The 27,041-nt window shown below is 38.1% G+C and overlaps 1 protein-coding gene and 1 long non-coding RNA gene across 4 annotated transcripts in view; one reads left to right on the top strand and one right to left on the bottom strand.

The window, feature by feature from the left end:
* Positions 1 to 679: 679 nt before the first annotated feature.
* Positions 680 to 17,108, bottom strand: SGO1 (shugoshin 1). Of its 3 annotated transcripts, none has more exons than XM_004033718.5 (8): positions 16,858 to 17,108; positions 14,674 to 14,822; positions 14,396 to 14,592; positions 9,068 to 9,144; positions 7,398 to 7,456; positions 5,028 to 5,834; positions 1,837 to 2,026; positions 680 to 1,610 (listed from the first exon to the last, which is right to left on the bottom strand). In XM_004033718.5, the coding sequence occupies exons 2-8, from the start codon at positions 14,813 to 14,815 to the stop codon at positions 1,499 to 1,501; spliced, it is 1,584 nt and encodes a 527-aa protein (XP_004033766.1). In that variant the 5' UTR covers positions 14,816 to 14,822; positions 16,858 to 17,108; the 3' UTR covers positions 680 to 1,498. The 3 variants fall into 3 exon arrangements, with proteins under 3 accessions (XP_004033766.1, XP_004033765.1, XP_055239241.1); XM_004033717.5 differs by having other exon boundaries at positions 16,747 to 17,101; XM_055383266.2 differs by having other exon boundaries at positions 16,759 to 17,023.
* LOC129532671 (uncharacterized) overlaps positions 17,033 to 27,041 on the top strand; it is a 48,224-nt gene continuing 38,215 nt past the window's right edge. The window contains exons 1-2 of the long non-coding RNA XR_008678512.2: positions 17,033 to 17,457; positions 25,135 to 25,196. This is a non-coding gene — a long non-coding RNA (uncharacterized lncRNA). The remainder of the gene's footprint in view (positions 17,458 to 25,134; positions 25,197 to 27,041) is intronic.

The raw sequence follows: 27,041 nt of genomic DNA on the forward strand, positions 1-27,041 counted from the left end.
CCTTCAATAAAATTATAATTTGTTAATCATGAACTGGGAGATTACACAGAGATAAGTTGGGAGAGAGAAGTGTTAGGTTGAAAGTATGGAGGGGAAGCTGAGAGTTTTATAGCAATGACTACTGAAAATACTAAGGATTAACTCACCTAGAACACACCCCCCTCCAAAAAAGAGAATACCAAGGGGAGGGGAGAGGAAATGTCCAAGGATGAGAATAGTGAAGACAGAGAGATACTCTATTTTTGATATTTAAAGAATAGAAGGAAAGCAATCACTATCTTATACAAACTTTATTGCTCTTTAAAAATGAATAACCTACAAAGTTCTAAAATTTAAAGAGGTATATACAAGTATAGACATCAAACTTTCTAAACTGAACTAATTCGCTTTCATTGGTTGGTCAAAAATATGCAAAAACCCTAAATATTCACACATTTAATCTTTGAGATTTCTGACTAAATAAGGAGCTACCCTGAAAGTACATGACATTTGTATTTTATGGAGACATCACTCTGAACATACAATTAGAGCTTGGGGTTCACAATTAGTCACTTATCTTGTCCCCGAGCCTAAAAAAGAATCAATTTCTCTAGTCATTTTCCCATACATATTTTATCTGAAAAATTAAATACAACAGTGGTATAAGGAATTCATAAACAACTTAGGGTGTACCCTACTGTAAATGTCAAATATTTATTTTACTCGAATACTACACAGAGTTTCGAAAGATCCACAATAATTTATTTTACTCAAATATTGTACTAAAGAGTTTCAAAAGATCCTCTTAGAAAATCATTCACTTTAGTATCCCCTACTTAAGGGAAAAATAGAGATGCCAGAAGCTTATAATTAAAAGATCTTAATTTGAGTAATCATTATTCATTTCTACAATGTTTGTATAAGATACATTTTGGGCTGGGCACAGTGGCTCAGTAATCCCAGCACTTTGGGAGGCCGAGGCAGGCAGATCACCTGAGGTTGGGAGTTCGAGAGCAACCTGACCAACCAACATGGAGAAACCCTGTCTCTACTAAAAATACAAAATTAGCCGGGCGTAGTGGCACACGCCTATAGTCCCAGCTACTCGGGAGTCTGAGGCAGGAGAATCGCTTGAACCTGGGAGGCGGAGGTTGCGGTAAGCTGAGATCGTGCCATTGCACTCCAGCCTGGGCAACAAGAATGAAATTCCGCCTCCAAAAAAAAAAAAGATATATTTCGACTAAAATTAAGAGGTTTAGGCAGCATAAGAAATCGATATGATGATAATGCTTAAGCTCAGTTATTTATATTCAAAAGAAAAAATAAATTAAATTTATTAAAGTTTTAATACAAAGCATCCCATTTGAAGTATAGTTCTGAAGAAATGTTTATGAGCTAGGGTCCTGTCAAGAGAATATTCTATGGCAATGGCTCACTCTGTTTGTGTACTCTTACAGATCCTCTCCTGAAGCAACAGAAAGAGGTGTAGATTGAATTTAAACAATATCCAACAAAACCTTCATTGTATTTGTTTCATACTTTTTTTAGAACGTCTCAAATCCTTTTTCTGCTTGAAAATAGGAGAATTCAAAAAACACAAATCTGTAAAAGGGTCCCCTCTTCTCAGTTTCCTGTAAGAGTAAAAAGAGATCTCAGGTATAATGTAAGCATCCCAATATTAACTTACTCTTCCCTACCAAGTTATGGTAAAACACACCAATTTTAAATGTTCTCACTTCAGTTTTTTTGAATCAAATGTTTATATTTCAGAAAAAACTCATTCTTGAACAAAGCTCCATAACCTTATTCCCCCGACACGTATCATTAAAAATAAGTTCCCACAAACCAAATACTTACGAAGCGAGGGTGGGCTCCTTATAGTTCACGCTGGCTGTGCACCTACGTTTAGGCAGAGCCACTGCTGGGCTTGCTTTATTCTTTTTTGGAGAAAGAGAAAGTCTTCTGATTTTCACAACAGGATACAAGGAGACATTGGTGATATCCTTCAGGCTAAGATGAGGTGACTGCTGAGTTTCAGGTGGTGTAGCTACAAAACAATTTTTACTGAATATGATTTAAAAAAAAACCCACACAAAAACTTAAATTGTACTCAATTTTATATATCTTAACTGTACACAAAATCCAGCATTTAATAATAGAATTTTTTTTTAGATGGGCTCTCACTGTGTTGCCCAGGCTGAAGTGCAGTGGTGTGATCTCAGCTCACTGCAACCTCCGCCTCCTGGTCTCAAGCAATCCTCCCGCTTCAGTCTTCCGAGTAGCTGGGACTACAGGTATGCAGCACCACGCCCAGCCAATAATACATTTTTTTTTTTAGCTTTTTCATCATTTTTTCCTCTTCCTTTCAAACCAGACAGTGTTGAAATATTAATTATAACAGAACACTTTACTAAAACTTAAAATTCTTCTAGGATATCTTGGGCATAATAACTTTGTTTAACCATGGAATTTCATTTTAGTCATACCTTGCTATTTGGAATCAAGTCCTCTCTCTTTCAATACCAAGGTTTATTATCAAGTCTCTTCCTATAGTCTTATAAAGCCGCTAAAACTCCTTCTATTAAATAAATGAGAATTCTAAATAACAGCCTCTGTGTAAACCAGGAGAAAAGCTAGCATGTAAAAAAGTTACTCAGTGTTTTTCCCATCATAAACATCCAAGTTATTATACTTTGAAGTTACACCTATATTGGGAGGCAAATGTCCAACACATAGTAAAGACACTGCAAAACAATCTCCTCAAATAGCTTTAAAAAGCAAACTGTATCCCCAAAAAAGTAAAAACTATAACTGTGAAATGATTGTATACTAAGAGCCATATGCTCCAGTGTTATCTGGGTTTTATAGTCTGTCCTTTTTGTTCCCACATAAATATACTGTACTGTATTAATTATTCCAACTTTCAGTTTGAGAAATATGTTGTTTGGAACAATATCAGATCAGTTGCTATATTCTGGAAAAATGCTTCTCAAACTTTAATGTGTATATGAATCCACAGGAGGACTTCTTAATGGCCAGGCACAGTGGCTCACGCCTGTAATCCCAGCACTTAGGGAGGCCGAGGTGGGCGGATCACCTGAGGTTGGCAGTTTGAGGCCAGCCTAACTAACATGGAGAAAGCCTGTCTCTACTAAAAATACAAAATTAGCTGGGCGTGGTGGCACATGCCTGTAATCCCAGCTACTCGGGAGTCTGAGGCAGGAGAATCGCTTGAACCCAGGAGGCGGAGGTTGGGATGAGCTGAGATCATGCCACTGCACTGTAGCCTGGGCAACAAGAGCGAAACTCTGCTTCAAAAAAAAAAAAAGATGCAGATTCTGACTCCAGGGTATGGGGTATGGCCTGAGATTCTGCATTTCTTAGAAGACGCCTAGGGATCAAACTCTGAGTAATACCATTTTAGAGTATATTTTTTTCTTTTAAAAATGTATTTTTTATGGATTTTACGTATTTTTATGGATACAGGCTCACACATCTGTAACCCCAGCACTTTGTAAGGCCAAGGCAGGAGGACTGCTTTAGCCCCGGAATTTGAGACCACCCTGGCAACACAGTGAGACCTCATCTTCACAAAAAGTAAAAAAAAAAAAAAAAAATTAGCCAGGTGTGATGGCGCATGCCTGTAGTCCCAAGTACTGGGGAGGCTGAGGTGGAAGAATCACTTGAGCCTGGGAGGTTGAGACTGCAGTGAGCCATGACAGTGCCACTGCCCTCCAGCCTAGGTGATAGAGCAAGACCCTGTCTCAATTAAAAAGTGAACAACAACAAAAAAATCCCAACTTTTTCTAGACATTTTTAAATGTACACAAAGATGGCAATAACAGTATAATAAACTCTGAGTTACCCAGGTTCAATAATTATCAACACTTTGACAATCATGTTTGATTTATTCTAACATCATTATAGCATTTTTGCTTTTTTTTTTTTGAGACTGAGTTTCGCTCTTATTGCCTAGGCTGGAGCGCAATGGCATGGTCTTGGCTCACTGCAACCTCTGTTTCCTGGGTACAAGCGATTCTTTTTCTCCTGCCTCAGCCTCCCAAGTAGCTGGGATTACAGGCACATACCACCAGGCCTGGCTCATTTTTTTGTATTTTTAGTAGAGATGGGGTTTCACCATGTTGGCCAGGCTGGTCCTGGACTCCTGACCTCAGGTGATCCGCCCACCTCAGCCTCCCAAAGTGCTGGGATTACAGGCGTAAGCCAACCCGCCCAGATTACAGCATATTTTTAAAAAAGATACTTGCCTGCTACCACTGACTAACTGGCCGATTTAGAAAGTTGGTTTGGTTTTTAAGGTTTTAATCTCCTTACAAACAAAATAAGCATCATAACACCTATACTTCACAGAATTGTTCTGAGGATGAAATAAAATGATGTGACAATATTTTGAAAATGATACAACTTGACTATAAATGTTAGTTTTACTTGTATTAACTAAAATTGCCAAATGAGAATCTTTGTGGACAGGTGTAGGTTGTATTACGAACATCTGAACTATGCCTACTTTTGATCTAATAAAATATTTTCTGAGCCAGTTTTTAGAGATGTCTTACAAAAGAATACTAAGCCTATCAATTGAGGAAATCTTCACTAACTAGAAGATTATTTTAAATCATGGTTCCTGTCAAATTTAATATAAAACAAGGCTATTAAAATAACAAGTCACTGGATTCAAATTTGATTTCACTTTCAAGGGGATACTTCAGTTAAGTGTATAAAAGCTACTTCAATTCAACCTAAGTCTACAAAAAAGTCCCTCTGTCCCCTTGGGAGTCCTAATTTACTGAAAATAAAAATTCTGTCTCCATAACAAGCAATCTCTGAATTAGGTCAGAGCAATACAACTGTGATTTCCACACCCAGCCCCCCACTGTTTAATCAGACCATAACTTCCACCAAAGAGAGACAGATGGTAAGTATCCAACCTCCACCAGAGAAACAGATGGTAAGTACAGTATATAAGCATCAGGAGTGATCATTTATCACGAACATTAAAAATACAGGTAAACAAGTAGATCACTTACTGGTAGGAGTTTTTGTTGGCTTAGAACCCTCCGTCTCTTTTTCATCTGTGTATTTCAGTGCTCTTTTAGCTAGAGGCCTGGTGACTGGTCTATCTGAATTGCTCGTGGGATTCTGAACGTACTTGCAAGTGGGCAAATAGAGGTCATCGGAATCATCTCCTGAACCACTTGATTCACGGAGGCTCACTTCAGACTCGTTGTTTTCTTCTCTATTAGAGTCATTGCTCATTTTTTGTCGGAAAGGAGTAAGATGAACACCCTCTTCCAAATTAAAATTGTAAGCATCATTGGAACTGACAGATTTGTGCATTTTTTTTTTGGAAACAGTTTTTTTATTTTCGCTTTTATTCTTTTTATATTTTGACATACGTTTTGATTTTCTCCTCTTAGCTTTTCTTTTCTCTTCTCTTTTTCTTTCTTGTGTATCTCTTTGCTTACTTTTAGTTTGTTCAGATTTAGATTCTAAAATGTCTTCTTTTGTTTTAGTAAACGTTCCTGGCTGAATCAGCTTTGGTGATAAGTTAACTTGGTCCTTGCTCCACTGACAAGCATTGTGTTGTACATTTTCAGGTATGTGCATGTTTACTAGTGGGTCTAAAAATCCAACTCTTTCGAATTCAAAAGACTTCCCTGCCAAATGACTGGTTTCAAAATCATCCAAGCTATCAAACTGACATATACTGTTACAATGTTTCTTTAAACTGCTACGAACAGATACAGTTCTAGGTAAGACATTATCAGTAGACTTAGCTTCACCTGAATCAAAATCAACTCCCAGTGTGTCTTGAGGAATAGTAGGTATCTGATCTGAGAATTTAAAAAATAAATGAGAAAAGTAGTTTTACTTTGTGGAAATTTGAATTTCAAGAACTTTAGAATTCAAAGTAAAAAACTGAATGACCAAAAGGTCATTCTGTAGTTTTCCTACATTATAAAATCTGTAAATAAAAATCTGGGAACTTAAATATTACCATCTATTTACTTGTCAGTGATCAACTGATGGCTTATATCTGACATGTGAAAGAATCTTGTACAGGTTCAGTATCCCTAATCTGAAAATCTGAAATCCAAAACTTTTTTAGTGCAGTCATGATGCTCCAAGGAAATGCTAACTGGAGGGTTTTGGATTTCAGATTTTTGAATTAGGGATGATGAACTGATATAATGTAAATATTCCAAAATTTAAAAAATAAATCCAAAACACTTCTGGTCCCAAGCATTTTGAATAAGGGACATTCAATCTTTATAATCTTTAAAAACATTATAGGCCAGGCACGGTGGCTTACGCCTGTAATCCCAGCACTTTGGGAGGCCGAGGCGGGCGGATCACGAGGTCAGGAGATCGAGACCATCCTGGCTAACACAGTGAAACCCCGTCTCTATTAAAAAAAAAATACAAAAAATTAGCCGGGCATGGTGGTGGGTGCCTGTAGTCCCAACTACTCGGGAGACTGAGGCAGGAGAATGGCGTGAACCCAGGAGGCAGAGCTTGTAGTGAGCTGAGATCGCACCACTGCTCTCCAAGCCTGGGCGACAGAGCAAGACTGTCAAAAAAAAAAAAAAAAAAAAAAAAAATTATAAAAGGCTTTTATGTGCTCTTGGTTTAAAGAAAATGAATAGTCTATATGTATCATTGAGTACAGATTCAGAGAAGTAGAACCGCATATTCCAAAGTGGGACAAATGAGAAAGTGGGAGCTAAGTTGTTCTTTGAAAAATAAATAAGATTTGAATAACTAGAAAGCTTCTCAGGTAAGAAATATAATTTGTATTTTAAGGAAAAGTGGGGCTATGTCTGGTTTTGCTTATTCAAATACTAACCTTTCTTCGACGTCTGGTTTTGCTTATTCAAATACTATCCTTTCTTCGATGCTTAGTTCAAGTGGAGGAGATTGACATTTGAGAACATGGACATATCAATTTAAAAGTAGTAAGAAAGGGATGGCTTTGGAGTTCAACTTTGATTTTAAATGCTAGCTGTTAACATCTAGACTTCTTCATGTGAGATATTTTACCTTCTTGAGTTCCTATAAAACGGGACTAACTGTACTTATAGTCCTAGGTTGTTGTGAGGGTTAGGTGAGATTATGCACATAAAATGCCTAACATAGAGCTTGACACGTAGTAGCAATCAGTAAATTGCTGCCATAGTTATAGCCAAAGTTTCAGATTACAGATTTGACACAATAAATATATTTTAACACTCTATTACTCTGTGTAAAATAAACAGATTTGCTTTGAGAATACCAGATGAACAAATTTAAACAGTTAAAAAAAAAAGAATTAGATAAATTTAATTGTATTATTTGTTCTCAAAGACCTTATTTTGCCCTATTAATTAATAATATTTTTAGATTTTCATTTGAATTACCTTCTATTTGAAATGATTCTCCTTGTCCTGGAAGTTTACTTTCTTCAAGAGGAATTTGCCTTAGAAAATACCAATGAAAAACAGAAATTTAACAATTATGTAATAAAAACAAATTCATTATTTTCCTAAATTATAATTTTTCTTTCCTTTAGTATCATTTCATAATTCGATTTCAAATCAATACATCTATTCTGTATCAAAGGAAACCAAAGGACACTTATGCTGATTACAGGGAGATTGATTTGTTATGACTGACATTCAATTCCCACTTGAAGAACCAACCTATCAAGTTGGAGAGTTCCACCTGAAAACACGTTATATAACTCAATTTCATTTAACTAAGGAAACAGCCCATGAGAATTAATTTGTTAAATGTTTTTTAAAAAATGTAGTTTGATCACTCAACTCTTTAGGAGCCTGCTTTATCATTAGCAGAGCTGTGATTTGTTGGTAATATATGCTTTTATGGTGCTCAACTATTGAACTCTTCTAAAGTTAACATTGTTCATTTTCTTTACAAATGTTGTTCTTTGGTTCATGAAACATGAAGTGTTCTTTATACTCTAACACTATTACTGGCAGTTTCATTCTAATTGTAATTTTATTCTTTATTCTCTGTAGAGAATTTTCTACTCTAGACATTAAACAGATTTAGGTAACGGCTGTGGTAACTAATAACTACTTTAGAAATCTTCTACAAACTCAATTACCTTATCTTACCTTTTGCCCACAACATAAGTTTGTCAGATCTTAAAGTACAACAGTTTAAAAACTACTAATGATTAAAAGTAATCTATGGCGATAGAAATCATCTTAGTGGTTACTTCTGTGGAGAAGGGGATGGACTTGATAGGCATACGAAAGAACTGTCTATGGCAGTAGTTCTCATCCAAGGGCAATTATGCTCTCCAGGGAACATGCCACAATATCTGAAGTCATTTTTTGTTCTCCTGATGATGTTACTGGGATTCACTGGGTGGAGGCTATGGATGCTGCTAAACATCCCATCGTGCACAGACAGCCCTCTACAACAAAGAATTATCTGGCCCACAATGTTAACAGTGAAAACACTATGTCTTCATTGAAATTTTAGTTCCACGATATATGCATTAGTCAAACTCATCAAACTGTAACTGTGATCTGTGCATTTTACTGTTTATAAATAAATATTAATAATTCATAAACAAAGTACATTTGATCCAAGAGAAGGGGAGGAGGGTATATGGGATCTAGAAAAATGAACTGGATCAGCGAGACAATGGGACAACTGTGTTAAATATGATATTTTATTTATTTATTTATTTTCTGAACCAGACTATTCAGAGGGCTTGCAAAACACCTCATTTCAATAGCTAATCCTTCTTAGGATAAAAACATGGTACACGGAAAAGTATGACTGAAGGAAAGTATGAAGTAGAATTAAAAATTGTGGTAAGGCTTCTTTTTCCTAGGCATCAAAAAAGGAGTGAAATATAAGAAAAAGAAGGGTTTAGCTTGGCTATATGTAATAGAATTTCAACACATCAAATTCTCTTAAATATATTCTCAGTAGAGAAAGCACCAGACTACAAATATAAGAGTTGACATGATGCACATTTCCTTTCATAAATGAATCACAGAATTAAACCTTTCTTAGTATTAATAATCATGATAAAGAATTTGATACTAACGGTAAATCCTTCACAAATAAATTTCTGGAGCTGTCATCACTATTGGGGTCCATTCCAGAGGAACATATTTCCTGGTTCTGTTAATGTATTAAAACAAAACACTGTTATAACTGAAGTATTCGTAAGAAAGCATTAATTTATTCAACAATATGCACTTGTTGACAGTCTATCATGGTGCCATGCCATGGTTCTAGGAACTGAGACTGTAACAGCTCAAAAGCAGAGTAAGTCTTATCCTTTTAAAGCTTACATTCTAGTGCAGGGAAGTAAAATTTTAAAAAGAGAAGATATATGTACAAAATTTCAGATTGTGATAAATGTCATGAAGGAAATACCCAGGGTGAGGTGATAGAGAGTAACTCAGGTTGGATTGCTCTTTTACATACAGTGAATCTGATATAAATCAGAAGACTGCAAAGGAGCTAGCCACTGAAAGAACAGGAGGAAAAGAAGGCAGTGGAAACAGCAAATACACATAAGAAAAATCTTGCCGTGTTTAGGAAAGAAAGGCTGTTGTGGCTGGAACATAGTCACTGAGAACAGTAGGAGATGTACATGCAGGGGCCAGATAATGTAGGGCCTTGAGAGCCATGAGTTTAGATTTTAGTCTAAGTATGATGGGAAGGTACTTAATATTAAGAAAGGAAGTAAACTGATTTAAGTTTTTGAAAGATCAGTCTGAATTGAAAGAGGCCGGGGGTAGAAAGAGCTGAGAGGTCATCATTGCATATCTGGCAAGATATGATATCAGCTAAGATTAGAGTCATGGCTATGGAGATGAAGCCCAGTGGAAGGCCTTGAGATGACAGGTCAAGCTCAAGGACTGAAAAGGGATGGAGATGGGAACAATGAGGGAGAGGAAAGCCTCTTGTGGTTTTGGCCTAAGCAAATATGTAGGCTACTTTACTGAGTAAGACTTATAAAGGAAGGTAGGAAGTATACAGCATCTTTGGGGGAGACAAGGGGAAGTTGTGCTTTATATAAGGTATGTTTGAGATCCCTTATAAATCTTTAAGTGGAGATAGCAAATGGTGGCTGTGGGTATATGTGTGTATGTGTTTGTTTTTAGATTTTGTACTATTAACTGGGAAGACATCAGCAGACAGTACATAAAGCTATGAGAGGGTATAAGATGAGTCTACAACAACTGGCATTCATTCATTTTTTTGAAATAAAGTCTTGCTTTGTCACCCAAGCTGAAGTGTAGTGGTGCTATCATAGCTCACTGCAGCCTTGAACTCCTGGGCACAAGCAGTCCTCCTATCTCAGCCTCCCAAGTAGCTGGGACTACAGGTGGATGCCACCACAACTGGCTAATTTTTATTTTTTATTTTGTAGAGATGGGAGTCTTGCTGTGTTGCCCAGGCTGGTCTTGAACTCCTGGGCTCAAGCGATCCTCTCACCTCAGCCTCCCAAAGTGCTCAGATTACAGCCATGAGTCAATGTGCGTGGCCAATAAAATGCCTGACATTTAAAGGTAGAATGAGGAAGAAATCAGCAAAAGAGATCGACATGGAACAGTCAGAAAGGTAGAATGAAAAGCAGGGGAGCATGATATCATGAAAACTAAGAGATCAAAGTATGTCAAGTAAAGAGTGGTCCCTGTTTTGCATATTATTACTGCAAGGTCAAGAAGAAAGAGAAGCGACCACTGAATTTGGTAACATGGAGGTTTTGGTGATCTTGACATGCAGTGACAACAGAATGGTAGGGATAAAATCTAGATTCAGAGTGGCTGCAGGCCAGGCGTGGTACCTCATGCCTGTAATCCTAGCATTTAGAGAGGCAGAGGCAGGGGTATCACTTGAACCCAGGAGGTCAAGACCAACCTGGGCAACATAGTGAGATGGTCTCCACAAAAAAGTTTTAAAAAATTAGCTGGGCGTGGTGGTGTTCCAGCTATTCAGGAGACTGAGGTGGGAGGATCACTTGAGCCTGGGAGGTCAAGCCTGCAGTAAGCCATGATATGCCACTGCACTTCAGTCTAGGCAATGGAGCGAGACCCTGTCTCAAAGGAAAAAAAAGAGTCGTTTCAAATGTGAATGGAAGCTGAGGAAGTGAAGAATATACTGTTTTCTTTTAAAAAGTTCTGTGAAGGGAAGCAAAGAAATGAGGAGATAAAGAAATATGAGACCAGGAGAGGTTTCATTACTTTTTCTCTAAGGTTGAGAGATACGAAAGCACATCTTTATGATGACTGAAATGATCCAGTGGAGAGGGGGATATATAGAAGAGAGAACAATATTCCAGGAATAAAGTTGTAGAGGAGGTGAGAAGAGAAAATCGGATGCATGGGCTGGGGAGTGGCTGGGGGTGGTGCTTGCCTTTAGTAGGAACAGGGGCCATTCTGCCACTGTAACAAGAGGGAAGATGAGGAACCTAAGTATAGAGGTGGATTTGCAGATCTCTGTTATGAAGATGACAATTCTCACTCAATTCCTAAGAAGCCAATTCTAATTTAATTATCTTTTGAAATTTGATGAACATATGTTGACATTATAATAAATAAGCTAAAAATGTTCATTAAAAACAAAACAACTAGAAATTTAATCCTGTTAAAAGCTTTAGGCCAGGTGTGGCGGCTCCTGCCTGTAATCCCAGCACACTGGGAGGCCAAGGCCAGAGGATTGCTTGAGACCAGGAGCTCAAGACCAGCTTGGGAAACATGGCAAGATCCTGTCTCTACCCCCCGCAAAAAAATTAGCCAGGTGTGGCAGTGCATGCCTACAGTCCCACCTATTCAGGAGGCTGAGATGGGAAGATCGCCTGAGCCTGGGAGGTGAAGGCTGAGTGTGCTTGAGCCTGGGAGGTGAAGGCTGCAGAGAGCTGTGATCACACCACTGCACCCCAGGCTGGGCAAGAGCAAGACTCTGTCCACCCCCAACCTACCCCGGCCAAAGATGAAAACTTTAAATTTGACATGAATATAGCTAATGTTCTGAAACTAATATTAATGCAGGTAAATAAAAAAGAACATTTAACTATATACTAATATAACTTAAAAACAAGTCATTGAAAAATCTACTATAAAATTAGGGAACAAAAGGCTGTTAAAAATTACCTAAACGTTAACTATTGCTAGGGCTAGGCAAGAAAACATTCTTGTAAAATTCTTACATTTTAAGCTTCTCCACCACTGCTAAATTGATTTGATAAGCACTGAAGCATGGGTGTACAATGAGGTTGAGAATGAGTGACACAAGCAATTAGTACATAGCAGAAAATAGAAACAATGACCTTCTAAATGCTAAGAATATATCTGCGTAGCAACTAACAATGTTTTTAATAAATACTCAAGAACTATTGAGCTGCAGTAGTAGAATTTTTTCCCAACTGCTTTTGTAATTATCTCATTGAGTATTTGCTTCACTATTTCTGTTTTTCAGCAAAAACTTTGTAAAGGGAGGAGGAAGATTCAAATGCCTTTAGAGGAACTGTTTCCCCCTACTAGTTGACTGAACAAGGAAAATACAAAATTAGAAAAGATTACATTCTGGAAAAGAAAAAGAAAAAGTAATCTACCACGCCTGGCACAGTGGCTCATGCCTGTAATCCCAGCACTTGGGGAGGCTGAGGTGGGTGGGTCACTTGAGGCCAGGAGTTCGAGACACCTGAACAACATGGCGAAACCCTGTCTCTACTAAAAATATAAAAATTAGCCAGGTGTGGTGGCGCATGCCTGTAATCCCAGCTACTTGGGAGGCTGAGGCACAAGAATCACTTGAACCCAGGAGGCAGGGGCTCCAGTGAGCTGAGATTGCACCACTGTACTCCACCCTGGGTGACAGAGCAAGACTGTCTCAAGAAAAAAAAAAGAAAAAAAAACATAAAGTTCCCATGAAGAAAACATATCTAATCTTTATAAAGGCAGTTCTCAAATATACCATATATGTACTTATTGTCTATGTGTGTATATATGTATATATTACACATATCTTAATCGCATGGAGAAAAAAAATAAGGAATCAATAGGGAAGCAAGAACTCTTTCACTGACTTCTCCTGTCAATGGAGAAGTGATGTTAATTCCATTCTCAAGTACCTGCCCACCTCCTCCCACCCCCCATATCCCTCCCATAATCATAATGTTCTCGCTTTCTTATCTGACCTTCCGGCCTAAGTGCCAACTCAACTGTTTTCACTGGCATAGCGAAGCAATGGCCACTGGGAAGAAATTCAACGTCCTGCACACCTGACACCACTGCTTTTTTTTTCTCTGCCCCATTTCCTTGGCAGTGGCTACTGGAAAAAGGGAAAAATAAACTAGCTCATCATTACTTTTTTCATAAGTAATGATACACATTACTGTGTACACAGTGATACACAATGGTATAGCCAGCCACAAAGAATATCCTAAAGCAAACTTTCTCCATATCTGTTATATTTTGGCTAGCAGGACCATATTTGAACACCTTCTTTACAATCTTAGACACAAAGAGAATCAGATTAAAAATTTGAGGCCGGGCGCGGTGGCTCACACCTGTAATCCCAGCACTTTGGGAGGTCGACATGGGCGGATCACGAGGTCAGGAGATCGAGACCATCCTGGCTAACACGGTGAAACCCCGTCTCTACTAAAAATACAAAAAATTAGCCAGGCGTGGTGGCGGGTGCCTGTAGTCCCAGCTACTCCAGAGGCTGAGGCAGGAGAATGGCGTGAACCCAGGAGGCGGAGCTTGCAGTGAGCCGAGATCGCGCCATTGCACTCTAGCCTGGGCGACTCAGCGAGACTCCGTCTCAAAAAAAAAAAAATATTTGGGCAGCAAATGTTTATGATCTTACTTATCTGGGAGTTAATAGTCTTCTCTACTTAGCCAACAAGTAGGTAAAAATGATTCTCCAAAAAGCACTTAAATACTCCCTATGTCCTAAATAAAGGTAGTTCTTATAAAACCCCACTGGATAAAGCAAAATGACATAGCAAAACAAAAGGCTAGGTAAAAGCTAAGATAGCATTGATTAAAACTTTTGGATAAGTCCACTTCAACTACTACTTTTATATCTTTAGCTTAGTTGCACTATCTTTGACTCACTTAGTTGAACATTCAAATGGACCAGCAATGCAAAAGGCTAAACTATTTCTTCTGGATCCTGTTTTGCTACCTGCTTTAAGAATGAAACAGGCAGGAACAGGCCTCAATCACCTATATGCTTGAAGCTTTCTTAAATGGCCAAATGCAATAGCTATGCTGGAGCACTAAAGAAGGATGTTTTAAACAATTCATGCATAATTGAGCTATCAGTAATTCATTTAAATAACATAATTGATCTAAACTACTTATTCATGGCTTAACTAAACTAAGAAATTCGGCCTTAGTAATGAAAATACCTGAGCAGGTTCTTCTGTTTGTTGTGATGTAAGTTCTCCTTTCAATGCATATAGCTGACATGTGAGATAGTAACATTCTTTTCTCAGCTGTAGGATGATATCTTGGGCTTCTTTCACTTTGGATTTTTCATTTTCCAAAGCTAAAACTAACATTTTGTTGTTGTCTTGGTAATTTTTCAGCAGTGTAGAAGTGTTGGCTAAAAGAGGATAAAAAAATTTATCAGTTATTATATCTAAACTTAAAAGTGATATAAAAGGACAACATAAAAATCTCTTACTGATTATTTGGCATGGTGCAGCTATAAAAGACCTGCGTTTGCCAATCTCTGCCAAGTTTTTATTCCTTTTCTCTTTCATTCGCTTCTTTATGTCTTCAAGACTATCTTGAAAGGACTTTTTCAGGCATCTTTCCTTGGCCATCTTTTGCCTAAACAATAAAAAATAATTTTTCTCAGAGAGAATATTATCAAATATAAACCTTAAAAAACATAGGCTGTTCATAAAGAATGCATTAAATAGACTAAACTGTAGAATCAGCTCAAAGTAGATAGTTAACCAACTTGATAATATAAATTTTCCCCTTTTAAAATCTCATTCATATTTTTGATATTCTCTCTTCCTCCTCAGGCACTTTATAGAAAAGGTTTATTGAATATAGATTTCCAACTCAAAGATTCCACAATATGCCACTTATTCATTCTTTAACAAATACTCACTGTGGGGTATATGCCAGACACTATTGAAAATGCTTATTATTATATTTTGATGCATTATTTACGCTTTTTATAGAAAATGTTTAGGACCAACTTTTACTGCTTAAGCTTACAGCATTAGTTCTGAGGCAATTATATATTTGGGTTTTGTTTTCCAGCTCTTCTCTAACGATTAATTCATCAGATTAGGTCATTCAACTATTTTTCCATACTCTTTAAACGCAATTATCACTTATGATATGCACACAGTCTCAAGAAAGTCAAGGTACTCCTTAGAGGTTTAAACTATGTAGCACTACATACAATTTTAATAGGCTATTGTAACAAGTACAGAGCTAGAGCAGGAACTTGGGCAGAGGAACACTCTAGTATTCTCAAAGTGTGGCTAAAAGTTAGGGCTGTTAACTCCCAGTAAATTATGAACATAACAAATCAGACATTAAATATTGTTGTACATACAGTTAAACGTTGAGTATTAAATACATAACTATACTTAATCTTTCAACGTTGCAAATCAGGTAGGCTTTAGCATGCTACTAAACATGTCAAACCACTTTTCACAAACATCTTTTACTCTAGATTGCACTTTGCAGATCTTAAAATTGCAAAAAAAAAAAAAAAAAAAAAGACTTGTTTCCAATAACAATCTGTGCACAGAATTTTCACTACAAAGGATATCTTCATCTCCTCTACGATAGTCAAATATTTTCCTAAACCTTACACTTAATCTTGAGTATTTTCTCCAGGCCTTATTTTCCTCTATGCAGTGTCTGGAATCTTAAATATAGGTATTGTAGATACCACTTAAGAACTTTCTTTCTACCAAGGTATATACAATATATACTGGGAGGTTCCTAGCAGAGATAGGGTAGCTATTTTTAAAAGCACGAACGGTAAAGGGGTCGTTTTACACAATTAAGTTAGAATTGGAGATGTTTGAGAGTCATACAGATTAAGTAACGGATCTAGTTTAGTTAAGGTATTTTAAAGGCAAAGCCTTACCTAAAAAGCTTTCGTTATTACTTTTAATCAAGTTAAAAATCACAAAAGAAACTTGCCATATCAAAAGTTTTATATCCTGTCTAAATAAGGCGATGGTTATTAGCAGGGGGTGTGGTAGACAGAAGGGATGAAAGCAAAGACAGACCACAGCACGAGATGACGGTCTCAATCTGTACAGTACTCGTGTAAGCGCTCTGGATTTAAAGAACCTAGCATATTTGATCTCCGTCCATAATTCTCCAATTAGTCCTGCTGCGAAGACAGCCAGGTAGGATACTAGTCAGTGCCGGCCTCTCCAGGGTAAGTGAGGAAGAGAATGGCCTGGACAAGGAGGACGTCAACTGTATCACGCTGCACAAAGAACTGCTGTCAATTTTCTTGTGTCCTTACGTTGAGCCAGGCTTTTAGCTATTGTAAAAGCTTTATTTGCACATCACTTAATCTACACAATTTTGCAAAGTAGGAGATTAGGGTCTCCATGGAAGCCGGAACATCTGAAAGCGCAGATCGAGTGGCTGAACGGCGAAAAGCGCGGCGAGTGGGACTCCACAGCCCGAGCTTTCGGCCACCGAATTTAGAATGATACTGAAAACCGAAGGGAAGTCAAACAGGGATCACTACGCCCTTGTTTCGCACCTTAAAACCTACTTCTTCCTCTTTCAGGGACTCCAGGAAGGCCGAGGGGAGGTGGGGCTGGCGGAAGTGGACGCGGCGACCCTCCTGCCGCAGGCGCGTCCAGAACGATACCTTGGCCACTACTTCTGCAACAGCTATCTTCCTCCTCCTCACATTTCAAGGCTCTTCGAAGCTCTTCAGCCACGGCTAGCCCCGCGCACTGGGCCCTCCAGGAACGTACCACCGTCCGCCTTCGCCTGGAACTACCGCCGCCACATTCGAAATTTTCCGCCTCGCTCCTCCATTGGTTGGCTGGGAGGCGGTCACGTGGCGCAGGATGCACCCAACACCACCGTCGCAAGCAGAGTCCCGCCCCGCCAGGCGACGTCACGTGACGCACATTCGCTCAAGTCCACATCCGGGCATCCACCAGGCCCTGGGGAGGAGCCTGCGGTCGGGTCTAGGCGACCTGCCGGGACTTTCTAATCAGAGTCGTGGGGATTTTACGGGTGGAGTTACTCCGAAACCTTTAAGGCCAAGTGTGATAGGTAGTTCAGAGCTTCCTGTTTCTTTAGTCTGACAGCTTCAAATGTCCCGGGTTGTGCTCAAAGCCTCCCTCTTGTGAGAAGAATCTCTTTGGTTGCCTGTTAAAGCGGTCAGCCAGCTTGCAACACGGAAGCAGCTTTTAGAGGAATTAAAACCAAAACAAGGAGCAAATTCTGGATTAAAAAGGTATTAGGGAAACTGCAGATACCTGAAAATTCTAGCTCCATGTTTCTCTTTGCCGGCTATCTCTGGCTCTTTAACTCTTCTCGAGAAATGGCACCAACATCCATCCAGTTACCGACTAGAAGCCTGAGAAATCGTCCTTAATGATTATTTATCCTCTCTTAACCTTTGCCCCTCCAGTCGGTCACACGATCTTCTCAACTCTACTTTCCAAGTTTCTCTCATGCCCATCTTCTTCCCCCCAATCCAGCTTCCAGCCTAATCTCATTCCCTAAATTGCACTAGTACCCACTCTGACCGCAGACTTCACTCCTCCCTGTATTCTTCATAGATTAATATTTTTACAAAACAAGTATCAAATAGGAAACTTTACAATGGCTCCCTATTGCATTTAAGGTGAATTTCAAACTCCTTTAAGATATTTTGTCCTTAAAGAGCCCCATGATTCTTGGTTCCATCACTTGTACATTTCTTTAATTTTCTTAAAATTCTTGCCACTCTTGCCAATGCTGTTCTGTCAAGAACATTCTTTCCCTTGGCCGAACTTACTCCTATGTATACTGAAGTTTCACTGTACAGATGAATTCTTCCAGAAAGACTTATCTACCCCTAAAGCCCCTGAGTATCTGCTTTACACTTTCTTAGTGCCCTGCATTTTCCCCTTGGTATTCCTTGTGACACTGACTTGTCGTTCATTGCCTGTTTCTTGAAGTTGAATAAGGGCAGGAACTGCATCTGCTTTGTTCATAGCTAAATTGTCAGCATCTCGTTGCAATTTGAAGTAAGTAGTAAATATTCACTGGGACAATAAAGGAACAAATAAATGAAAACGAAACAAATGTTTTGAATCTAGGCATTCTTTATGAAGGTGTGTTGTTGTTTTTTAAAGGTAGCTAACACATGCTTGCTCTAGTCTGGGTACCCATCCTGGCTTGAGTGGAAGAGGCTGAAACACCCTTCTCCAGGCAACAAGTCCCTCGTTTTCCAAGTTAACCAGACCAACTCCATTAACCCTCAGTTTACTGCCACTGGGCAATGTGGCTTATATGTGTAGAAGCATCAAGAAGGAATGGGCAGAGAGGTTTTTTGTTGTTTGAGGTCAGAAAATTATGAAGTGGAACATGAGAGCAGAGAGTAGGGCCAGCTTCATGAGCAGGCAACCGGTGCTTAGAAGGGCTGTACATTTGGTTTAATGCTCTCCTGTTGCCGTCTTGAAATGCTTAGCAGTTTATATTTGAACTTATGTTTTGTAAGTGATGTCTGATGAGACAATGGAGCAATCTTGTGAGCAGATGTGATTCATGCAATGTGTGTGTCTGTCACTGTTTCTTGCCCCATGTCATACAATGTTCAGGATGCGCACTAAATGGCCTCCATGAACCACTTATTTTGTAGTTAGGGACCTAAGTACAAAGTGCTCAGAAGGGCTCACCTTTGCCCTCTTGAAATTATTATTATTTTCTTTGAGACGGAGTTTTGCTGTGTCTCCCAGGTTGGAGTGCAGTGACATCATCTTAGCTCACTGCAACCTCTGCCTCCCAGGTTCAAGCAGTTCTCCTGCCTCAGCCTCCCAGGTAGCTGGGATTACAGTGACCCACCACTATGCCCCCTAATTTTTGTATTTTTTTGTAGAGACAGAGTTTTGCCATGTTGCCTAGGCTGGTCTCAAACTCCTGAGCTCAAGTGATCTGTCTGCCTCAGCCTTCCAAACTGGGATTACGGGCTAAGCCATCATGCCCAACCACGTTACTATATTTTCTAACCACTTACACTAAAAGTGATGGCATGAAAGGAAAAGGAAAGATAAGACATTCCACAATTCCTTTTCTTTTCAGTCTTTCTCTACTTATCGGTAAGCTGAAGGTTTTTGTCTTGGATTTTGAACAAGGAGCATCATATTTTCATTTCACATTGACCCACACAGATTATATAGCTGGCCCTGACCAAAGGCTTCGAGGTTCTGACTTTTTGAGGGGTGTCTTCCCCGTTCCCAATTTAAAAATGGGTCAGACTTCAAATCAGGTGTTTATTATAGAGCCCTAAAGAATAGAAATGGCTGAATTTAGGGGCAGTGAGGGAAAATACCACCAGAGTCCTAGCATGAATAACTTTCGTACATCAAAATGTTCTACTGCCGCTGATTTTAGGGAACTGGATTACTGTTGGAATCAACAGCTCTTTTAAAATTTTGTGGAAACTACAACTGTTCCCAGGAAGAGTGCACATATTCCTTTTTGAACAAAAATATGCATATTTCAAAGAGTACTAAATGGTGGACTGGAGTTTGAACCCAGGAAGCCTGGCTCCAAAGTCCATGCTATTAACAGCTAGACTATGTTCTGCGACTTCTCCCTTTTGTTATATCACAGTTGTACCCAGCCTAATTTAGAGATAATCCATGGTTTAATTATATGGCAAAGTACAGTGTAGGAACACATCATCTAGCTGACAAACTGAGAAGAACCTATGAAAGGGTAACCAATTAGTGAAAATTCTTTGTTTAATTTAATAGATGTTTAGAATAGTTATGGTATAATTCAAATCATTTTAACTTCTTAAAAAGCTTGCTCTCAAATGATAGTGAATATTTGTAGCCGCATTACTTTCAAGGTTTTTCAAAATGTGAATGCATGTTATTTCTACTTTCATTGGTTTTAACTTTATGATGTATTTAAAATATAATGAGCACTCACATTCTCCCCTGCAAGTTCCTAAAATCCCAATAAAACTGCTTGTTACTAATCTTTAACTGCCTTGTTCCTAACATTTATTACTATGTGCAGATTTTATGATTTTTATTTACGGAGCTGAAGTCCTGCACAGACTTGATATCTTCTTCTGATTTCTTCTTGGTGGTGGTGGTTGTTTTCTGACAGGGTTTGTCACTCTGCTGCCCAGGCTGGAGGGTAGTGGTGTGATCATGGCTCGCTGCAGCCTCAACTTCCCAGGCTCAAGTGATCCTACCACCTCAGCCTCCTGAGTAGATGGGACCATAGGCATGCATTGCTATGTCCAGCTAATTAAAAAAAAAAAAATCTGTAGAGACAGGGTCTTGCTATGTTGCCTGGGCTTGTCTCGAACTCTTGGGCTCAAACCACTCTCCTGCCTTGGCGTCCCAAAGTGCTGGGATTACAGGCATGAACCACCATGCTTGGACTTCTCCTTAGTTTTTATTAATATTATTATTTTGTATTTTATTATTTCTTTCTGGTTTATGTTCTCTTGTGATCTCCTTATTTTTAAAGAAAAAAATTAAACTCCTCTCTGTTTATTTGACAATCAAAAATATATTAATGTGTCTCCTCTCTGGAATTAATATTTTTAAAAATTTTTTTGAGAAAGTTTAATACAATAGTTATCATGGAATGTGGTGTGGATTAACTTGAATAGCAATACAAAAATTAGTAATTTGGTGACCAAAATTTTCAAAACTGAAATACAGCAAGGCATCAGAATGTTTTGTGACTGTATTTTTTTGACGTCTGCTTTTATTTAGTACTTTCTTCAGCTCAATAGTAACAGGCTTTGGAGAGTTTGTACATGCATAAAGTGGGCAGAAGACTACAAGGAATAGATAGCACTTTATGCTGTTTTTATGTTTCATTTGTGTTTTTCAGAAATATGCATATGTATTGCTTTCATAAGGCTATTATTTATTGCATAGTGGAATTCATGTCTTTTTTTTTTTTTTTTAGTGGTTCCCATTTCTCTTAGCATAGCGAGACATATGAACATTTAGTTGAATTATAACAGCTAACACTGAATGAGGGCATACTTTCTGCCAGGAAAATACTAGTGCTTTGTATGAATTAACTCATTTTATCCTTGTGATAAAGCTTATAAACCTATTTTTTCAGATGAAGAAATTGAGGCGTAATGTGATGAATCTAGTAAGCATGAAGCCAGGTACAAGCTTTGCTGTCAATCTGACTCCAGGGCCTGTGTCCTTAATCATGATGCTATATACTTTAAATACATTTAAATTTATTGATGTTGCTTTGACATTTGTCAAATCATTCAGATGTCTAAAGGCCTACCACGTACAGATGTGAGGAAGTCTTTGTGATGGCTAATATGAGTGTAAGTCCCAGAGGAAAAGGGATACATACACACATGCCAGAGTTATGTCATTTTTGTTAAGGCTTTATGCTAGAAACACAAATTATTGATGCTATGTTATTTTGTTGCTAATTTTGGTTTTGTGTCATGCGCTGATATCATGAACCAGTAAACACTTATGGATCATTAAAAGGGATATAAGCATTAAAGGGACAATAAGAATAGTCAAGTACGATCAAAATCAGTGTTTAGTTCCATCTCAAGCAGCCTGGTAAGAATAAGGCAGAGAGAAATTTAACGCATACAGAGAGAAGGCAATGTGAAGATGAAGATAGAAATTATAGTCATGAGGCCACAAGCCAGGCACAGAGAGGGTGATGTGAAGACTAGCAGAGGGAAAGATGTCACAAACCTAGGAATGCCGACAGCTGCCAGAAACTGGAAGAGGCAAGGAGTGGATTTCGTTCTGGAGCCTCCAGAGGGAGTACCACCTGCTGACACCTTGGCTTTGGACGTCTGGCCTTCAGAACTGTGAAAGAATACATTTCTTTCGTTTTAAGTGACCCTACTTGTGGCAATTTGTAATAGCAGCCCTAGGAAACTAACATACCACCTATCCAACAAAGGACTAGTCTTTATAATAAGTATATAAATATCCAAATTCAACAGTGAAAAAGCAAACAATCCAATTAGAAAATGTGCAAGGCCGGGCACAGTGGCTCATGCCTGTAATCCCAGCACTTTGGGAGGCCCAGGCGGGCGGATCACGAAGTCAGAAGATCGAGATCATCCTGGCCAACATGGTGAAACCCCGTCTACTAAATATACAAAAATTAGCTGGGTGTGGTACAGTGCGTGCCTGTAATTCCAGCTACTAGGGAGGCTGAGGCATGAGAATTGCTTGAACCCAGGAGGCGGAGGTTGCAGTGAGCCGAAATCATGCCACTGCATTCCATCCTGGCAACAGAGCAAGACTCCGTCTCAAAAAAAAAAAAAAAAAGAAAATGTGGAAATGTGGAAAAGACATGCACAGAAATTTTACTAAAGAGGATAACCCGATGTCAGATAAGCCTGTGAAAAAAATGTTTTGACATGGTTAGTCGTCAGGGAAATGAAAATTAAAACCACAATGAGATAGCACTACACATCTATCAGAATAGCTAAAATAAAAAAATAATGGCAACAGCAAATGCTGGTGAGGATGCAAAGAAACTGGATCACTCAGACATTGCTGGTGGGAATATAAAATGATACAGTAACTGCAAAACAATTGAAAGTTTCTTAACAAACTAAGTATTTGATTACCATATAACCCAGCAGTTGCACTCTTGGGGATTTTTTCGCTTAGAGAAACAAAAACTTACGTTTGCACAAAAACTTGGACATAAGTACAGGCTTTATTGATAATAATTTAAAACTGGAATAATCCCAGATGTACTTCAAAAAGGGAATGAGAGTATGGTACATCCATACCAAGGGAAATAAATAAAAAGGAGTGAACTACTGATACATAAACAGTTTGGATGAATCTCCCAGGAATTATATTGAGTGAAAAGGGTCAGTCCCAAAAGGTTACATACTGTATGATTCCATTTGTATAATACTTTTTTTTCAGGGGTGAGTAACTTTATTTTGATAAAATCATAAGCTTTGAAAATACTTGCTCACACCTGTAATCCCAGCACTTTGGGAGGCTGAGGCAGGCAGATCACCTGAGGCCGGGAGTTCGAGACCAGCCTGGCCAACGTGGTGAAATCCCATCTCTACTAAAAATACAAAAATTAGCCAGGTGTGGTGGTGCATGCCTGTAATCTCAGCTACTTGGGAGGCTGAGGCAGGAGAATCACTTGAACCTGGGAGGCAGAGTTTGCAGTGAGCTGAGATTGAGCCACTGCCCTCCGGACAGAGCGAGACTCTTGTCTTCAGAAAAAAAAAAAAAAAAAAAAGAGAAAATACTTGCATGAGTAAAAAGAACTATTTTTTTAGTCAAAACAACCTATTGTGAAAGTTTTGCCTCATTTATTTCATCATGTTTATTTCTTTATATATAAACATAGTTTTTTTTAAGCCAGTCAAATTTAGTGGGGGGGTTATATATTAACCTTAGTGACACTAATATTAATAAGTTCTGATAACCCACTACCATCAGACCAGCCTAAACATAGTTTTTTCCCCATGAATTAGTTGAGAGTAAGTTGTAGACATTATGCACCTGTACCCATAAATATATAGTCTTTGTTCCCTAAGAGCAAAGATATTTTTTACAATACGATGATCAAAATCAGGAAATTTAACATAGATATGATATTCCTACCTAAAAAACAGTTTGTCTTTAAATTTTGTCAAGTTTCCCAGTAATGTTGTTTATGGCTTTTTTTTTTTTTTTGGCCTGGGATCCAATTCAGGATATTGCATTACATTCAGTTGTCACATTTTTTATTCTTTAATCTGATCATCAGATCTTTCTTTTATCTTTCTTGGTATCAACAGTGTTTAAGAGTATAGGCCAGTCACTTTGGGAGGCCAAGGCAGGTGGATTGCTTGAGCTTGAGTTCGAGACCAGCTTGAGCAACATGGTGAAATCCTGTCTCTACAAAAAAATAAAAAAACTAGCTGGGAACAGTGGTATGCACCTGCAGTCCTAGCTGCTTGGGAAACTGAGGCAGGAGAATCGCTTGAGCCTGGGAGGCAGACGTTGCAGTGAACCAAGATCACACCATTGCAATCCAGTTTTGGCAATGGGAATGAAATTGTCTCAAAAAAAAAAAAAGTATGGGGCAGTTATTTTGTAGAATGTCCCCCACTTTGGGTTTCTCCAGTGCTTCCTTGAAGTTAGATTCAGGTTATTCGTTTTTGACAGGAATACAAAGTGGTGTTTGCTCTTTCTGTGCATCATATCTAGAGACCTATGCTATCTATAGGTTTAATTACTGGTGATTTCTTTAAATAAATGAGAATTAATTTAATCACTTTGAACTATTACATCAGTTTCAGAGGCAAACCAACTTCTGAGCTTTTTCATTATATTCACTTACTCCTTCAGTCATCATCTCATTTATATAAGTTTTTCTTCTTTTTTTTAACTTTTATTTTAGGTCGGAGGGTATATATGAAGGTTTGTTACATAGGTAAACTCATGTCACAGGGGTTTGTTGCACAGATTATTTCTTCACCCAGGTAGTAAACCCAGTACCCCTCAGTGTTTGTTGTTCCCCTCTTTCTGTTCATGAGTCCTCATCATTTAGCTCTCACTTATAATTGAGAACATGCTGTATAAGGTTTTCTGTTGCTGCATTAATTTGCTAAGTATAATAGGCTCCAGCTCCATCCATGTTCATTTAAAAGCCATGATCTTGTTCTTTTGTATGACTGCATAACATTTTTAAAATGACAAAATTTTAGAAAGGAGGGCAGACTAGTGTTTACCATGGAATAGAAATAAAGATAGGGAGTGGTAGGAAGAAGGTAGGTATGATTTAGGGCAACCTGAAGGATCCTTGTGATATACCGTTTCCCCCCAACCTCTAAAAAATAAATAACAGATTAATTGAGATATAATTCACATACCATAAAATTCACCAATTTAAAGTGTATAATTCAATTTTTTTTGTATATTCACAGATATTTGCAACCATTCTTCCAATCAATTTTAGAAAATTTCCACCACCTCAAAAAGAAACCCTGTAAGTATTAGCAGTAATTCCCTATTTCTCCCTCTACAGCACTAGTCTACTTTCTCTCTCTAGATTTGCCTACTTGGTACATTTCATATAAATGTAATCATGGAATATTTGGTCTTTTGTGACTGGCTTCTTTCACTTAGCATAATGATTTTAAGGTTTATCTATAATATATCACATAACCATATTTCATTCCCTTGTATTGTCCAATGAAATATGCCATTGTATTTTTCTGCCACTTTGTATTTATCCATTTATATGCTAATGGATATTTAGCTTGTTTTTTTCTTTTTAACTATTATGAATAATGCATCTATGAACAATTGTGTACAGGTTTTTGTATGGACATATATTCTCATTTCTCTTGGATATATATTAAGAATGGAGTTGCTGGGTCACATAGTAACTCTATGTTTAATCATCTGAGGAATTGCCAGATTGCTTTCCCAAGCAGCTGCACCATTTTACTTTCCCACCAGCAGTATATGAGGGTTCCAATTTCTCTGTTTACACACCAACACTTGTCATTATCTTTCTTCTTGATTCTAGCCATCCTAGTGGGTATAAATGGTATCTCACTGTGGATTTCATTTGCATTTCTCTGATGGTTGATGATATCAAGCATCTTTTCATGTACTTATGGGTCATTTGTATATCTTATCTGGAGGAATGTCTATGAGACAGTTTGCTCATTTTTAAAAATTGGGTTGTCTTTATTATTGAGTTGTAAGCGTTCTTTACATATTTTAAATAAAAATCCTTTACCAGATAAATGATTTACAAAAATTTTTTCCCATTCTGTGGGTTGTCCTTTCACTTTCTTTCTTTCTTTTTTTTTTTCTGGGGCGGAGTTTCACTCTTGTCGCCCAGGCTGAAGTGCTGTGGCACAATCCTGGCTCACTGCAACTTCTGCCCCCACCTTGGATTCAAGCGATTCTCCTGCCTCAGCATCCCAAGTAGCTGGGATTACAGGCATGCACCACCACGCCTGGCTAATTTTTGTATATTCAGTAGAGACGGAGTTTTGCCATGTTGGCCAGGCTGGTCTCGAACTCCTGACCTCAGGTGATCTCTCCGCCTCAGCCTTCCAAAGTGCTGGGATTACAGGCGTGAGCCACCGTGCCCAACCTTTTTTTTTTTGTTTTGTTTTAGAGTTGGAGTCTCCCTCTGTTGCTTAAACTCCTGGCTTCAAGGTATCCTCCCACCTCAGCCTCCTAAGTAGCTGGAATTATAGGCTCAAACCACATGCCTGGTTCTTTCACTTTCTTAATGGAGTACTTTGAAGCACAAAATTTTAAATTTCCATAACTTTATTGAAAACTTAATTCTCAATTACTACTGATTTATTTATTTGCTGTTGCTTGTGGTTTTAATGTCATCTCTCAGAAATCATTGACTAATACAAGGTTGCAAAGATTTATATCTATATTTTCTTTTAAGAGTTTTATAGTTTTACTTCTTACATTTAGGCCCTTGTGTTTTATCTCCACTATGGTAGTGGATATATAAGCTTACACAGGCAATAATATAACTTAACACACACACACACACAAAATACACAAAACAGATGAATGCTAGTCAAACTGAGGAAATCTGACTAAGATTCCAATGTCAATATCCTGGATATGATATTATATGATAGTTTTGCAAAATGTTACCAACAGGGTAAATTGGGCAAAGTGTGAGAGGGATTTCTTTGTATTATTTTTTACAGGTACATGAGAATCTAAAATTAGCTCAATAAAAATTTTAATTAAGAATAATAGTCTGTGGAAATTGCTACTTTTCCTTTTCTTTATGTTGTACAAATTGTGGGTAGTAACCTTTTGAATTTTTTTTTCATCTGAA

The sequence above is a fragment of the Gorilla gorilla genome, chromosome 2 (assembly GCF_029281585.2).
Source record: "Gorilla gorilla gorilla isolate KB3781 chromosome 2, NHGRI_mGorGor1-v2.1_pri, whole genome shotgun sequence".
In the NCBI taxonomy this organism is placed as follows: domain Eukaryota; kingdom Metazoa; phylum Chordata; class Mammalia; order Primates; family Hominidae; genus Gorilla; species Gorilla gorilla.

Coding starts and splice junctions, on each gene's coding strand:
- SGO1 (XM_004033718.5), bottom strand. CDS start 14,815: ATGGCCAAGGAAAGATGCCTGAAAAAGTCCTTTCAAGATAGTCTTGAA. Junction 14,593..14,673: donor TGCACCATGCCAAATAATCA/GTAAGAGATTTT, acceptor ATCCTCTTTTAG/CCAACACTTCTACACTGCTG. Junction 5,835..7,397: donor AGAATCATTTCAAATAGAAG/GTAATTCAAATG, acceptor TTAAATTCTCAG/ATCAGATACCTACTATTCCT.